The sequence below is a fragment of the Scardinius erythrophthalmus genome, assembly GCF_964197995.2.
Source record: "Scardinius erythrophthalmus genome assembly, chromosome: 3".
Taxonomy (NCBI): domain Eukaryota; kingdom Metazoa; phylum Chordata; class Actinopteri; order Cypriniformes; family Leuciscidae; genus Scardinius; species Scardinius erythrophthalmus.
In genome coordinates, this window is record NC_138223.1 from 40101000 (window position 1) to 40115419 (window position 14420).

The 14420-nt window shown below is 38.0% G+C and overlaps 1 protein-coding gene across 2 annotated transcripts in view; it reads right to left on the reverse strand.

The window, feature by feature from the left end:
• The window catches only part of npnta (nephronectin a), a 54806-nt gene that overhangs the window by 26422 nt on the left and 13964 nt on the right, over nt 1-14420 (reverse strand). The window contains exons 3-4 of one of the 2 annotated variants that reach the window (XM_081360589.1): nt 9555-9647; nt 3291-3383 (exon numbers count right to left, since the gene is read on the reverse strand). In XM_081360589.1, coding sequence (XP_081216715.1) covers nt 3291-3383; nt 9555-9647 — 186 coding nt within the window. The remainder of the gene's footprint in view (nt 1-3290; nt 3384-9554; nt 9648-14420) is intronic. The other variant, XM_081360590.1, reaches the window with a different exon arrangement.

A 14420-nucleotide genomic window follows, 5' to 3' on the forward strand; every position in this document is an offset into this window, starting at 1 on the left:
CAGAAACAATGCTCAGGTAGGCCGTGGCATTTAAACGATGCCCAATTGGCACTAAGGGGCCTAAAGTGTGCCAAGAAAACATCCCCCACACCATTACACCACCACCACCAGCCTGCACAGTGGTAACAAGGCATGATGGATCCATGTTCTCATTCTGTTTACGCCAAATTCTGACTCTACCATCTGAATGTCTCAACAGAAATCGAGACTCATCAGAGCAGGCAACATTTTTCCAGTCTTCAACTGTCCAATTTTGGTGAGCTCGTGCAAATTGTAGCCTCTTTTTCCTATTTGTAGTGGAGATGAGTGGTACCCGGTGGGGTCTTGTAGCCCATCCGCCTCAAGGTCGTGCGTGTTGTGGCTTCACAAATGCTTTGCTGCATACCTCGGTTGTAACGAGTGGTTATTTCAGTCAAAGTTACTCTTCTATCAGCTTGAATCAGTCGGCCTATTCTCCTCTGACCTCTAGCATCAACAAGGCATTTTCGCCCACAAGACTGCCGCATACTGGATGTTTTTCCCTTTTCACACCATTCTTTGTAAACCCTAGAAATGGTTGTGCGTGAAAATCCCAGTAACTGAGCAGATTGTGAAATACTCAGACCGGCCCGTCTGGCACCAACAACCATGCCACGCTCAAAATAGCTTAAATCACCTTTCTCTCCCATTCTGACATTCAGTTTGGAGTTCAGGAGATTGTCTTGACCAGGACCACACCCCTAAATGCATTGAAGCAACTGCCATGTGATTGGTTGATTAGATAATTGCATTAATGGAGAAATTGAACAGGTGTTCCTAATAATCCTTTAGGTGAGTGTATATATATATATATGAAATACAACAGAAGATATTTTGAAAAGACAAAAATGCATGGATAATTTTTTTGGTATTTATATGGTGTTTTGTCATTAATTGAGCTAGAATTCATATTCTTTGTACGGACAATTATTATTATCACCATCATACATCAAGATTATTATTATTATTAACAACATATACTGCACATCATACATCATCCAATAAAAAATAATAATAAAATGAAAAAATTAGTTTCATTTATGTCATTAATTGAGCTTGTATTCACATCCATTGCAGGAATAAGGGCAGGCAGAACATTCTGTCAAACGTCTGCTTTTATGTTTCATAGAAGAAATGAGGGAGAATGAATAATGACAGAATTTTTATTTTTGGGTGAGCTTAAATATGAGCTTTAAGAAAAAATTATGTGAAAAGGAAATATTTAATCAGACCTTACTCACTATACCAAGTGATATTAAATCATCTTAAAATTGCAGAACCTCATCTACTGTACCACATCTATATCGCACAAAGTCTCAGTGGTTCAGGCTGAAACTCAACTCTCTGAGCACAGCAGCAAGTAAACAAATACACTGCAGAAAGACGTTTAGAAAAACGAAGCAACTCCTGTTTCTGTCAGCAGAGGTGAAGAGGAAACTAACCCATCATCACAGGAGACTCATTGGCCCTTTGCTAACTAAAATAACGCTGAAAACAGCAGAACTGAAATGTCACATTCCCAGAATAGCCATTCTTCACAGGAGACAGCTCTGAGCTGCAACACATGGCAAACTAATGATAAGGAATGATAATAATAAAAACGCCTAAGTTGTCCAGTTTGGAACGGGGAAAATGGAGGGTAGGAGGTGTGAAGGTGTTGAAAACCACAAACAGAGTGCAGGTAGATTGAACAAGTTTACACCGTATAGAAAGTGTGACCGCAGACTATTTCTGAGTGTTGCTCTTATGAGTAGTGAAGAAAAAAGAGAGAGAGAGAGAGAGAGAGAGAGAGAGAGAGAGAGAGAGAGAGAGAGAGAGAGAGAGAGAGAGAGAGAGAGAGAGAGAGAGAGAGAGAGAGAGAGAGAGAGAGAGAGAGAGATGGATGGATGGATGGATGGATGGATGGATGGATGGATGGATGGATGGATGGATGGATGGATGGATGGATGGATGGATGGATGGATGGATGGATGGATGGATGGATGGATGGTATTGTATTAGATTTGGATGGATGGATGGTATTGTATTGTATTAGAGATGGATGGATGGATGGAGGATGGATGGATGGATGGATGGATGGATGGATGGATGGATGGATGGATGGATGGATGGATGGATGGATGGATGGATGGTATTGTATTAGATTTGGATGGATGGATGGTATTGTATTGTATTAGAGATGGATGGATGGATGGAGGATGGATGGATGGATGGATGGATGGATGGATGGATGGATGGATGGATGGATGGATGGATGGATGGATGGATGGATGGAGGATGGATGGATGGATGGATGGATGGATGGATGGATGGATGGGTGGATGGGTGGATGGATGGATGGATGGATTAGATTTGGACGGATTTATGGATGGATGGATGGATGGATGGATGGATGGATGGATGGATGGATGGATGGATGGATGGATGGATGGATTGGATTGGATTGGACTGGATGGATGATTTGATTGGGATAGATAGATAGATAGATAGATAGATAGATAGATAGATAGATAGATAGATAGATAGATAGATAGATAGATAGATAGATAGATAGATAGATAGATAGATAGATAGATAGATAGATAGATAGATAGATAGATAGATAGATAGATAGTGAGGGCCGTTCACTTGAAACTGACATCCCATACTGCAGGTCTGATTGAAAAATCATGACCAGAATTACCTCAGAGGCAGACAACAACAACAACATAAACAACAACAACAACAACAACAACAACAACATGACAGACGCTTTTTGAATGACAGGATATTTGTTTGGGAACTGGAGATGGGCCTGAGATAGAGGAGACAGGCAGAAGGTCAAAGAGGAGGAGAGCAGCCGGACAGCCACTGGAGTGCTCGCGGATAAAAGAAGTTCAGAGGAACTGACAGACACAGACGGGATGTGTGTGTAGGAGAAAGAAAGCAGGGTGATACATAACAGCCTCTTAAAGGCTTAATATGTGTGTGTGTGTGTGTGTGTGTGTGTGTGTGTGTGTGTGTGTGTGTGTGTGTGTGTGTGTGTGTGTGTGTGTGTGTGTGTGTGTGTGTGTGTGTGTGTGTGTGTGTGTGTGTGTGTGTGTGTTTCTGCCAAGGCATGCATGGCTTTCTCCATGTCATTCCGGCCATGCCTGTGGAGGCTTTGGGGATCTGCTGAAAGGAAAGTCCTGACTCTCGCACCATGCACGTGGGCCAGAGGGGTGGCATTCGGGACGCAGGCGTCACCCGGTGAGTGCTCTTACATGAAAATCACACACAGAGGATTAGCTCACCCTCTGAAGGCGCCGCAATCGGCTGGTGGTCCATGGGAACAAAAACAGGAGGGTGACTGTGCCATAATGGGGGGATAACATAGCCCTGCTCTTCTTTAGGAGTGAGGAAAACAGACAGATAACAGCACACAGGATAACGTGGACAAAAACATTCATACAAATATTCCTGTAGAGGAGAATAATAACATTATTCAGTAAATAAAGATTATTAGTAGATAAAATAAGAAAGCACTGGACATGCTTTTAGCTTCAGCATATTCTGAGCTAAACAACGTAGGACTGGGTTTGATTGTGAAAAGTATTCATTCATATTGCCTTGGTAACACCAAAAGAGAGTCATTACTACGGAGCCCTAGCCTAGAAATCTAGACGCACCCTAGCGGGAGCAAAATTTATTTGCAACCAGGGTAGTCTAGCAACTCTCCGTTGACTTTCGGAGCTGTAAAAACCTAAATTGGGTCAGGCCAATCACGTCGTGTATAGAGTAGGCGGGGCGGGCTTAACGTAATGACGACAGAGTTGCGACGGTTACCTGCTACTGGAGAACAGTCTTTCGAATCGGCTTTGGCCGCGACTCTGGAGGACTTGGAGTTAAGTTTTTCTTTGAGAAAAGAGCAAAGAACGGCACTTAAGTCATTCTTAAAAAAGGAAGATGTGTTCGTAGTTTTGCCGGCCAGATATGGCAAAAGTTGAATCTATCAACTAACGTAAGCTCCGCTGTTAGGAAAACGCTCTGATTGGTTGAAGCGCTGTCCTGTTGCGTGCAGAGGGAATTTGAAAGACAGCCGTTTATCCCGTCCCTCGGATTGAGCCGTGTCTATGGTGAGTTGCCAGACCTAACATCTTGATATAGGTCTGGCTTGCTAGGCTAACAGAGCCCTTTGCAAAAACTCACGAGAAACCTTTTACATGTGTGCAGTGCTCAAACGTTACAATTTTAGGTGTATGTATACAATAACCTATTTCATTTGTGCGTCCACTGCCATTTTACTATGAAGAAAAGGAGAGTATGGATGCGCATGAATTAATAAAAATTTGGCTTTCGGTAGGGCAGTGTATCTCTAATTTCACGGCCTTATGTCCGCTTTAACGCATCCTCTGTGACGGCCGAGAAACCGCGCAGAGAAATGGGGTTATTTCTCAATACGGCTGTGTGTATTGTCCTATTTACCAAGTGAAAAGATTCTCATGAGCATGCAAAAAGTTTCTCGTGTGCAGGCGAAAATCTGTATATACATATACATATACATATACATATACATATACATATACATATACATATACATATACATATACATATACATATACATATACATATACATATACATATATGTAAGGGATGTTTCTGAGGTGGAAAAGATCATTATATTTGAATAAAAAATTTCTTCATATTAGTCTTTTTAATTTTTCATCAAAATGTATTACCAGCTCTGAAATGACTTTCCTTTTTGCTCCTTCCAACCCCCATTTACATAAAGAGCACTTTTCACAATCCATTCCATTAATCATAAAACTGAAAGTCTTGTCCGACATTATTTATTGTCAAATACAGAAATAGAACAGAAATGGGCTGCTAAAGCTGTTTCTTGTTGAAACTCAATTTTGATTTTATGATTTCTTGGAAGAAAAAGTTACAGTAAGATCCCTTGTCTGCAGAAAATGGTTCTTTTTGGATATAAATAAAAGTGGGCAGGTTTAGTCTCAGCTGCATAATTACATGGTGAGCACTAACCATCATGACTGGAAAAATCCTGACCCCTTTTGTTCTGGAGCAGCTCATATCAGGTGATGAACTAAAAGACTAAACCTAAAAATAGTGGAGAGTGACTGAAGGGTTTGGTATTTAAAGTGTTTGTAGTCCAATGTAACCCTTCAGCTTTCAAAAATACGAATACAGTACCAACAACTGTGATTGACACTGGAAAAAAAGACGAGAGCCGGGAATGTCAGTGTTACAGAACAATGTCGGCGCTTTACAGCTTAATTGTATAATGACGTAAAGAATCCCATATAATCCCCTCAGCTGTGTTTGGCTTTCCAACTCCTAAATATCACACGGAAATGAACATTGTTTTTCAAAAAACAAAACACATTAACCTTTATTGTGCCCCTGGCTTGCTGAAAATCAAACTTTGCAACTTTTAAAATCCGTAAGTCCATATGTGAGTTTAATGATTTTTAAACATTAAGACACCAAAGAAAACATTTGTATTTTATGTTTGCCCTGAAGACTATGTATGATGTTAGTCAAAAACTTAGCTCTAGATGACTATTTTTCATCTTTTAGCTGTTTTTTCCCCCCTACTGAACCTTTAAGAGGTGAATATTTATTTTCTATACTGTAATCAGAATAATCATGCTCTCTCAGCCTGACCAAATTAAAAAGGCCCCAAACTGTCCAACAATCAGTTCAATCAGACTAAAAGGAGTACATTTTGTATGAGCCAACCAATTTGATATCTTACTATTTTGCCAAATGACTTAAGAGTTTAGCATGAGACTGGAACATCTATTTTAGTTACATATGCCATGTGCACAAGACAATTTATGCAATTTATTTCTTTAATGGCCATTTAATAAACTGAGCATTTAACATGGGCTACGGAGAAGTGCACCCTGGATAAGGCATTGTTAGACCATAAAGCAGATCCATCTTCATATCTGAAAGCATTTTACAATATTTGATGCCCCATAATGGATTCCTGACGGATTCCAGGAACAGCAGGTAAGCAGATTCTCATTAACAGAGACCTCCTCTGAAAATTAGCATCTTATTAAATTGATTTGATCCATGGAGAGCCGAATGCAGCTCTGAGTAACATGACTCCTAAATGGATTAGCGCTTTAATGAGTTTATTTGTTCTGGGCAAAGATGCCCATCTGCCTCAGATCGTCTCCATGACAGTGATGTTACAGTGAAGAGCATCTGCAGTCATTAGCTTACTGGCAAATTTAAGAATCAAAGGAGGTGAATGCTATTGTGCTTTAAAAGAATGTCAGTAATCAAACAGTTGATGGACCCCATTGACTTCCATAGTTTTTTTTTTTTTTTGTTCTTTTTTTATATATTATGGAAGTCATTCTTTAAAATATCTTCTTTTGTGTTCAGCAGAAGAAAGAAATTCATACAGGTTTGGAACAACTTGAGGGCGAGTAAATGATGACAGGCTGAAGTACTATCCCTTTAATTGCATAAAACTACAATTTTGACTATTTCTTGTCATAAAATCGATAGTTCAGTTTCCACACATCAGTATTAATGTGGCAACTGGAAACATATTTTGGTTATGCTCATGAAGCTTCTGACAGCTCTAAATATGATTCATCCAATTATAATTAACAGTAAGAACCAGTGTTTGGGAAAGTTACTTTTAAAAGTAATGCGTTACAATATTGTGTTACTTCCTTAGCTACAAAAAGTGTGTTACATTACTTTAGAGTTACTTTTAGTCACCTGGGCTGGGTTTGTGTATTTGTTTTTTTAATAACAAAAAGTTTTTTAGAAAATATAAAGGCCCTTTTACACCAAAAGTGAGATAAGTAAATGCATGTTCACATGTAGTCTAGAACTACAATAACAGTCATGTTTACACAGCGCACACAACGCCTCAGCACTTACTCACGATTTCTCTCAACATGAGGACAGGAGAGCTGTCACTCAATAAATTGGAAAACAAAGTAACTTGCGTTACTTATTTGAAAAAGTAACTCAGATATTTTGTTGAAAATGTGTTACTTTACATGTAACTTGGAAAAAGTAATCTAAGTACTTAACTTGCGTTACTTGTAATGCGTTACACCAACACTGGTCAGAATTATACATTTTTAAAAACTATGGTAAAATCTCTGTGATGCACGGCTCATTGCTTTATTACAGATGCTCTTCATGGCATTTTGCAGGCTGCACTTGCTGTCCTATCTCACATATTCTATGAAATATACAACATAACTTAAAGGTTAAGTGTGTAACCAGCCAAACCACGAACCATGAGAATGTGATTGAGATAAATGGATGCCCCAAACGCGCGCCATTGTTTGAGCCAACATTTCTGTGACAGGTTCATTATTTTATATTTATGATCAAATAATATTATATCCTTTAATAGCACTGCAGAGCCCAATGCTCAATCACATACTTGTCTTTTCATATTAAACTAGGATAAGTGAAGGTATTTTAAGATCGAAAAATGACACCCAATCCCAATTTGGCTATTAAACTTTGGGGGTGTTATCCCACCTCATTGTAATGGATTAAGCACTAAGCTCTTTATCATTGTTTCTGTTCAGCTCTGCACATGGTTTTCTCTGCACTTATCACTTGTGGTGGATCCTTTTAACATTGAGGCCCTGCTTTATAAAAGGATTTCAGGTATAAAAGAAATTAGCAAATTGATGGCTGAGCTGATGTGTGTATATGTTTATTACAGTACATGGCTTGGTTGAATTGTAATGTAGAATACGGTCTGTTATTTCTTGATAACAGACCGCTACGAAGTATAACACACCGTTGCCATGAAAAACAGAGCATTGCTATGGACGCAGGATTCTAACCGTAGAGATGGAACGGACTATTTTCTTTAGCAGAAGCAATACAATCGTTTTTAAATCAATAAACTCCTTTTTAAATCAATATATTGTGTCAAATTATTAATTTATTTGGTGGGTAGCCATGTCATTTGGTGGGTAGCCGATCAGACTGTCGGGGTTGTATTCGCTATAACAACCGCCTTGCTCTACATTATCCCTTACATATATATATATATATATATATATATATATATATATATATATACATATGCATAGCCTAAAATTAACACTCGCCAAGCACCAAATGCGAGTAAAAATCAACATTGGATTGAGCTCTCTTTCAAATCTTCTTGCACTTGAAAAGACATATTGAAACAAAATGATGTCAAAATGCCCGTCTTGGCGAGTATCCTTGTAAACATTGTCATTTACATCTTAACTAAGCGTAATCAGTTGAGAAATAAAACGCATGTGTATCAGTGTATTGGATCCGTGCATTAGCTCTTAAAGTGACAGCAGCCTAATATACCTGCTGCTGTTTGTGTGTCAATCAAACAACAAAAGACAGAAAACAATCACTCAGCTCTTGACTGAATAACTTTTGTAACATTATGTTTCATGGCTGGTAAGTCACTGTTCATTGGCAGGTGTGACAAAAAGTTAGTTTTAGGCCCAAATGTATAATATTATATTTATTAATATAGAGATTGTCAATACAAAAATGAACTAATATGTAAAACACATTTTGATTACATAAGTATTAGTATAGAGCTATTAACAATCAGAGTTTGCATTGCAAAGTATCGACTCAAAATAAATCATGAATAATATTAGCAATTATTACAATAGCTTATGAAATACAAGTGATTGGGCATCTTGCGTGGTATGATTTAATTTGCATGCTGATTGTTGTGTTATAAATAATTTCAATAAATAAATAAAAAACAATTATCAGCTTGAAAAACACTTCAGTCAGTCACACTGAAAATGAAGGGCTTGATTATTTCCGCCGATCATTTTAATATGCCACCCAGGTGTCCGCGCTAACCAGCACCTGTCAAAGTTTGAAACGCGCAGGACAAATAAACCCTTGGCATGTCAAATATTTGTAATTTCCTATAAATCCCATCAGGTTATTTTAATCGCTCTCGCCACGGAAGCCAAGTGAAGCTGTTAGAAACGTCATCTGTCTGTTGTGATGATCATTTTTTTTAATTCAATCATTTCCACCCAGTCCAGCAATGCTAAAGAAGTTTAATCGACTTGACATGAAACCATGACGCAAGGGAAAACCGAAAAGATTCTATTCCACATTCCAGAGGGGATTGTTTTCCCTTTCCTTCCCGTCTTTTAATTACACCTTCTCCCTTTGCCTTCCGAGGGCACAGAATCCTCTCCCAGCCTTCTCCTCTCAAATGGAAATGTGCCTGTTAAATCAGGGGTTATCTCCGACGCCAGCGCTCTTCTGATGAGACAACTACAGACAGAATTTAGTCCCTTGGCTCCGTTTTATTTTCGGTACAGCGTTCTTAGTTCAGTAATTGAGATATTATCAGCTTAAGGGAAACCTCGCATCCTGAATCACTACATCACTCGATACAACAGATGCATTGTTTTATGTAGACCTACAGGTTAACATCTACATCCAGAGGCCTTTAAATGAATGCAGTGACAAATTGGTGCTTTAGAGAAAGAGAGATTGATTTAAACGTACTGTGATCACACTTCAGCACTTACCTTGGTTGCATGTTTTTCCTGTATAACCTGGATGGCACTTGCATTTGTTGGGTCCCACGCATTCTCCGTGTTTGCATCCGTGCTGACATACGGCTGTAGGCAAAAAGATCATCAGTATCGTTTTACTCCAAAGTCTGTGCAGTAGATATGGAAACATGTAACAAAAAAAAAACAGGCTTAAGTTTTTGTGCTGAGAAAAAAACAAACCGTTCTCACTCTGGGAAATAAATTAGACCTTGAGGATATTGTGGCGAGAGATCCACAAAAACATTATTTTGGAACGCTGGCCCCCTACATCAATAATTCATTGTTTGCCTTGGTCATTTTAATGAACCGAGTGTACGGTCCACCTCACTTTTGCTTTATGTCTCATTACATCTCACATTTGGATTGGGAAGCAGCCCAGAGCTGTGCAACATCAGAAACATTTTAGATCCGAGACTGAGGGAACTGCATTGTATTGCTCAAATAAGTCCTGAGTAATATCAATTAACTACATGTACTTACTATAGAGTTACGGTTAGGGTTAGGGTTAGGGTTTGGTTTAGGGTTAGATACTTATGCATAATTTACTGTTATTACAATAGTAAGTACATGTAGTAACATGTAACTTAACCTTAAAATCGAAAACATCCTCAGGGTTGAATATGGGGTAAATACTGCCTCTGACATCTTCAAAATAGAGACAAAAACATGCAAATTTAAAAAAACAAAAGCTGCATCCCATCTCATACTGCTCTTCCTAATGTTGTCAGAATGATTCTGTGTTTGCAGCCCTGCTGCTAAATAACAGCACAGGAAACTGATCGGTCTTTTATAGCATACAAGATTAGGTTCAGAGCAACGCAAATCAAATTATGTTTGAAGTAGTACGTCAAAGATGCCCAAATGGCATATTCATTAGTGAATTAATGAAAGTATGCTTCCATGCCACAACATGAGTCTTTAGTATGAATAATACTGGTATTCTATTTTGGTTTATTTTCATATTAAATGTTTTATGATTATATAATGTTTCATTTTTTGTAAGTTTATTTTGTTTTTGTGGAAAATTTATGAAGAATAAAATGTATATTTTAAAAAAAAGTTACCCAATTTACCCCAGTTACTTGATCACCTGCATGTGCAGGGCCAAGCCAAAATATGTAATGGTCTCAACCATTTTAATCACAAATCACTGGTAAGGAAATTAGCAGGAATTGCACAAATACTGTAGATAAAGTGACTCAGCACAGAATAATCTTTCTTGCAGACAGCTTTTTACATGGAGGAAGAGTCACTGTTGTTCCACTCAATGTTAATGGCTTCAAACAGTTCATGAGTAGTTGGAAAATGTCTCCCAGTTTGTTTGAGTTTAATGCGAGACCAAATATTAACTATACTGACCAAAACATGAGCCTGATGGACTTGTTCTCAAGCCATTTCTTGGCAGTCTTTGCATTTTTCATTGTCTTGTTGAAAAATAACATCTGATTTCAACTTTTCATTTTTGGGAAGCAAGCCATTCTGCATTATTCTCCTGTACTCTAAAGCATTAAATGACTTTTCACAGTGAAGAAACTCACCAATAGCAGCAGATAAAAAGGCTCCTCACACAATGACACAGTCTCTTCCTCACGCTTCACTGTGCTCGAAATGCATTTATTATTATATTTCTCAGCAGATTTTTGAAGACAACGCTCTGGAGCTTCACTATGCAACTCGTGTTTCATTGTGATTCATCACTCCACACACAGCTTCCCATATTCTGACAAAAACTTCATTCTGTCTTTGATGTTTTTCTGAAACGCTAATGGCTTTTTAAGTAGTGCATTTGTTAAAATTTTGCCAGTTTTCTGACCAATACGTTGTCGTTAAGACAATTAAAAGCTTAGTTTATAGCCATTTTTGGCTTGGCCTTTTTGTATTATTATTTTTTCGCCAAGGAGTGTATATAGACCTCTATATAAATATATATATATTTTTTTTTGGTATTTTCCATTTTCATTTTACTCAAAGTTTTAGTCATTTTGTTGTGTTTTTGTCAATTTTTTTCGGTTTTTTATTTATTTAAATTACATTTTTATTTCTGTTTTAGTAAATTTGCTTTGGCAACTAGTTGAAATTAAGTTTATTTTTTAAAATGTTTTATATATTTCAGCTAACATTTATTTTATATAAGTTTAGTTTCAATTTACCAACCCTGGCTGTAACATTAGGCTGGACTAGAGCACTCAGTGGTGGTTCATACCAGAGTCTGCAGTCGACTGAGACTAATTTCCATTGAAAGCTTCGTTGACTCTCCAATTATAGAGGCCTATCAGAGCTGTTAATTTTCCTCACTGGTGCCATTCTCAGAGTGAAAGAGGAGCTAAGAATACACCACAAATACACACACAAAATACTACAAGAGACATGAATGAGAAAAGATGCTATTTAACCCCTTGACCCTAGATGGTGAAAGCAAGACTATGTGTGCTAGTGATAAAAGACACATATATCTACTTTCAGACTGTTCAAACTGCATAAAGGCAGAAAAGCATTAGCCCACTCTGGCAAAATGGTGAGATAAGAATCAGCCCGTCTCATTCCACCTTATTAGATTGAGTAAGCTAATCAAAGGTGCATGTTGACCTTGCTTTTAACCTGTGTTATTTAATATAGAGGTTAGACAGTAAGATCAAACCCTACGGTTAAAACACAAAAGGACATGAGCCCTAATTTGGTGGTAAACCCCAAGCTGGCAGGAGACAAACAAGGAAACCGAAACGAGTTCTCTGACATTGAGAGTTTATCCGGGCGGCTGCCTTATCTCGCTAGCCAGACAGTTATCAAATGTGATGAAATCATGGATTAATCCTGGTGGGACGCTGTGTGATCACAAGCAGTGGTTATATTTTTAAGTGCTGACGAATGAAGAGCTTAAGGACAGGGCTTTAAAGGGAAACCTATCTGCCGCGGTCCGGTTCAGAGAAATGCCGACACTTGGAACACAAACCGCAGGCGAAACGGGCCAAGGGAAGTACCCGTTATTGACAAACCACATCAAACGGTCCCGCTGGCTTCAAAACGCCTAGCTCCTCTCTCACCACATGCGTTCCTCTACCCCTGGAGACTTTCATTCTCGGCATTGCATACCTATCAATCCATGCGCTCTGATGACGCATGACCGGATGGCAGCTTCAAAGCAATGTCAGGAAGTGTTATTGGTGAATTTTATGAAAATAAGATTCATAATAAGGCTTACTAAGTATTTAAAAAGCTAATAATGATTTTTCTAAGCTGGAAAAATCAATAAACCTTGCAAAGCACAACCGCACCATGTCCTAGTGGTTTGTGCCAGACCTCCTGTAATACCCATCCAATAGATTTTTGTTGTTCTTGGACATAATGTAGAATTTAAAAATGTTATATTAAAAAATTATATTAAAAGTTAGCTTTAATATTTATATTTAAGTTTCACACTAACTATACGCTACAATATCCCATCTAAAAATAAATACATATATAACATATTATATATGAATAAATAAATAAAACATAAACTAATGAATAAATCAATATATTTACTGCATATACACACACAGTTGTAATTGAAATTATTCAACCCCCACTGCAAATCAGGTTTATTGGCAAAATTTACAGACTTTCGGCTGTTTGCAATGAACAAATCAAACAAAAGTAATTGAAATAGCTCAACACAACAAACGTTTTAAGTGGTTTCCCCAAATTCAACTAAAAATGCAAGTTTTAAACTCTTCTTGTTTCTTATCGAAAGTAACAAAACGCGGAGCTTATTGCGATTATTGGTGGTTTATGGTGGTTAGGCAAAAGCACTCGGACATCTTAGAGACGTCTATTTGACGTCTGCATTTACATCTGAGAGATGTTTTTTTTAGAGTGTTTGCTCATCTGCGAACCGTCTCTGGGACATCTTAAACCTGTATATGGTTTAAAATGTATGTAAAACTGCTTTTTCTACGATGTTTATCAGATGTATTTACACCGCAGATGTTTTCCAGACCTCTAGCAGACATCTTACAGACGTACATGTGCTATCTGAAAATTTTTATTAAATGTTAACTTTAATATTTAGAATATTTTCTACTTTTATATTTATAAATACACCCGTCACATCATAAATGTCTCTACAGGACAACTAGATAGCTAACTAATTAAGTAGTTAAAATGTTTGTTGTAGTTGATTTTGCTTTGGACGTGTTATCCGCAGGAAGCCAATAAAACAGATGCATGATATTTAGCAGTACCGCTCATATGGGAGATGCCCGTTTAAATCTGGTTTCCTGATTCCATCCTCCATCATTCCTGTCCTCTCTCTCTACTCTGCTGTGTTAAAAGACCCTTGATGTGAGATCCTTTGAGGCTGACGTGGGGGAACAAACAAATATGAATATAAACAGTGATATCCAAATATCCTGGAGGGTCCAGATATTCAGATGGAAGCTGGAGCAGGTGTGAAGTGTTCACAGGATATCAGGATATTCTCAAAGGAGGAGTGCGCGCGGGGGACTATAAATAAACGGGAACTCGGTATTCAGCGGATGCGTGCTCTGAATGACGCTGAGGCAAGATGATTGCAATGGAAATATGATGTGGTGCTAACCTTGGGGTTGGCACCTTATCCCGATTACTCTGCGGGTTAAGACGTAGAGGGCTGCAAAACAAACGGCCAGACAAAAAAAATAAAAAAGGAAGAAGCTTCATCTAAATGTGAGATGAAAACATTACATGGGAGCCATGCTGATGATGGACAAGCATTATGAACGCAACACATACAATCCACACACATAAGATTAAAGTCTCTCACATGTCACGTGGTGATAAGAACTTTTTTTCAGGGAAAAATTACTATGTTTCAAAAGGTTT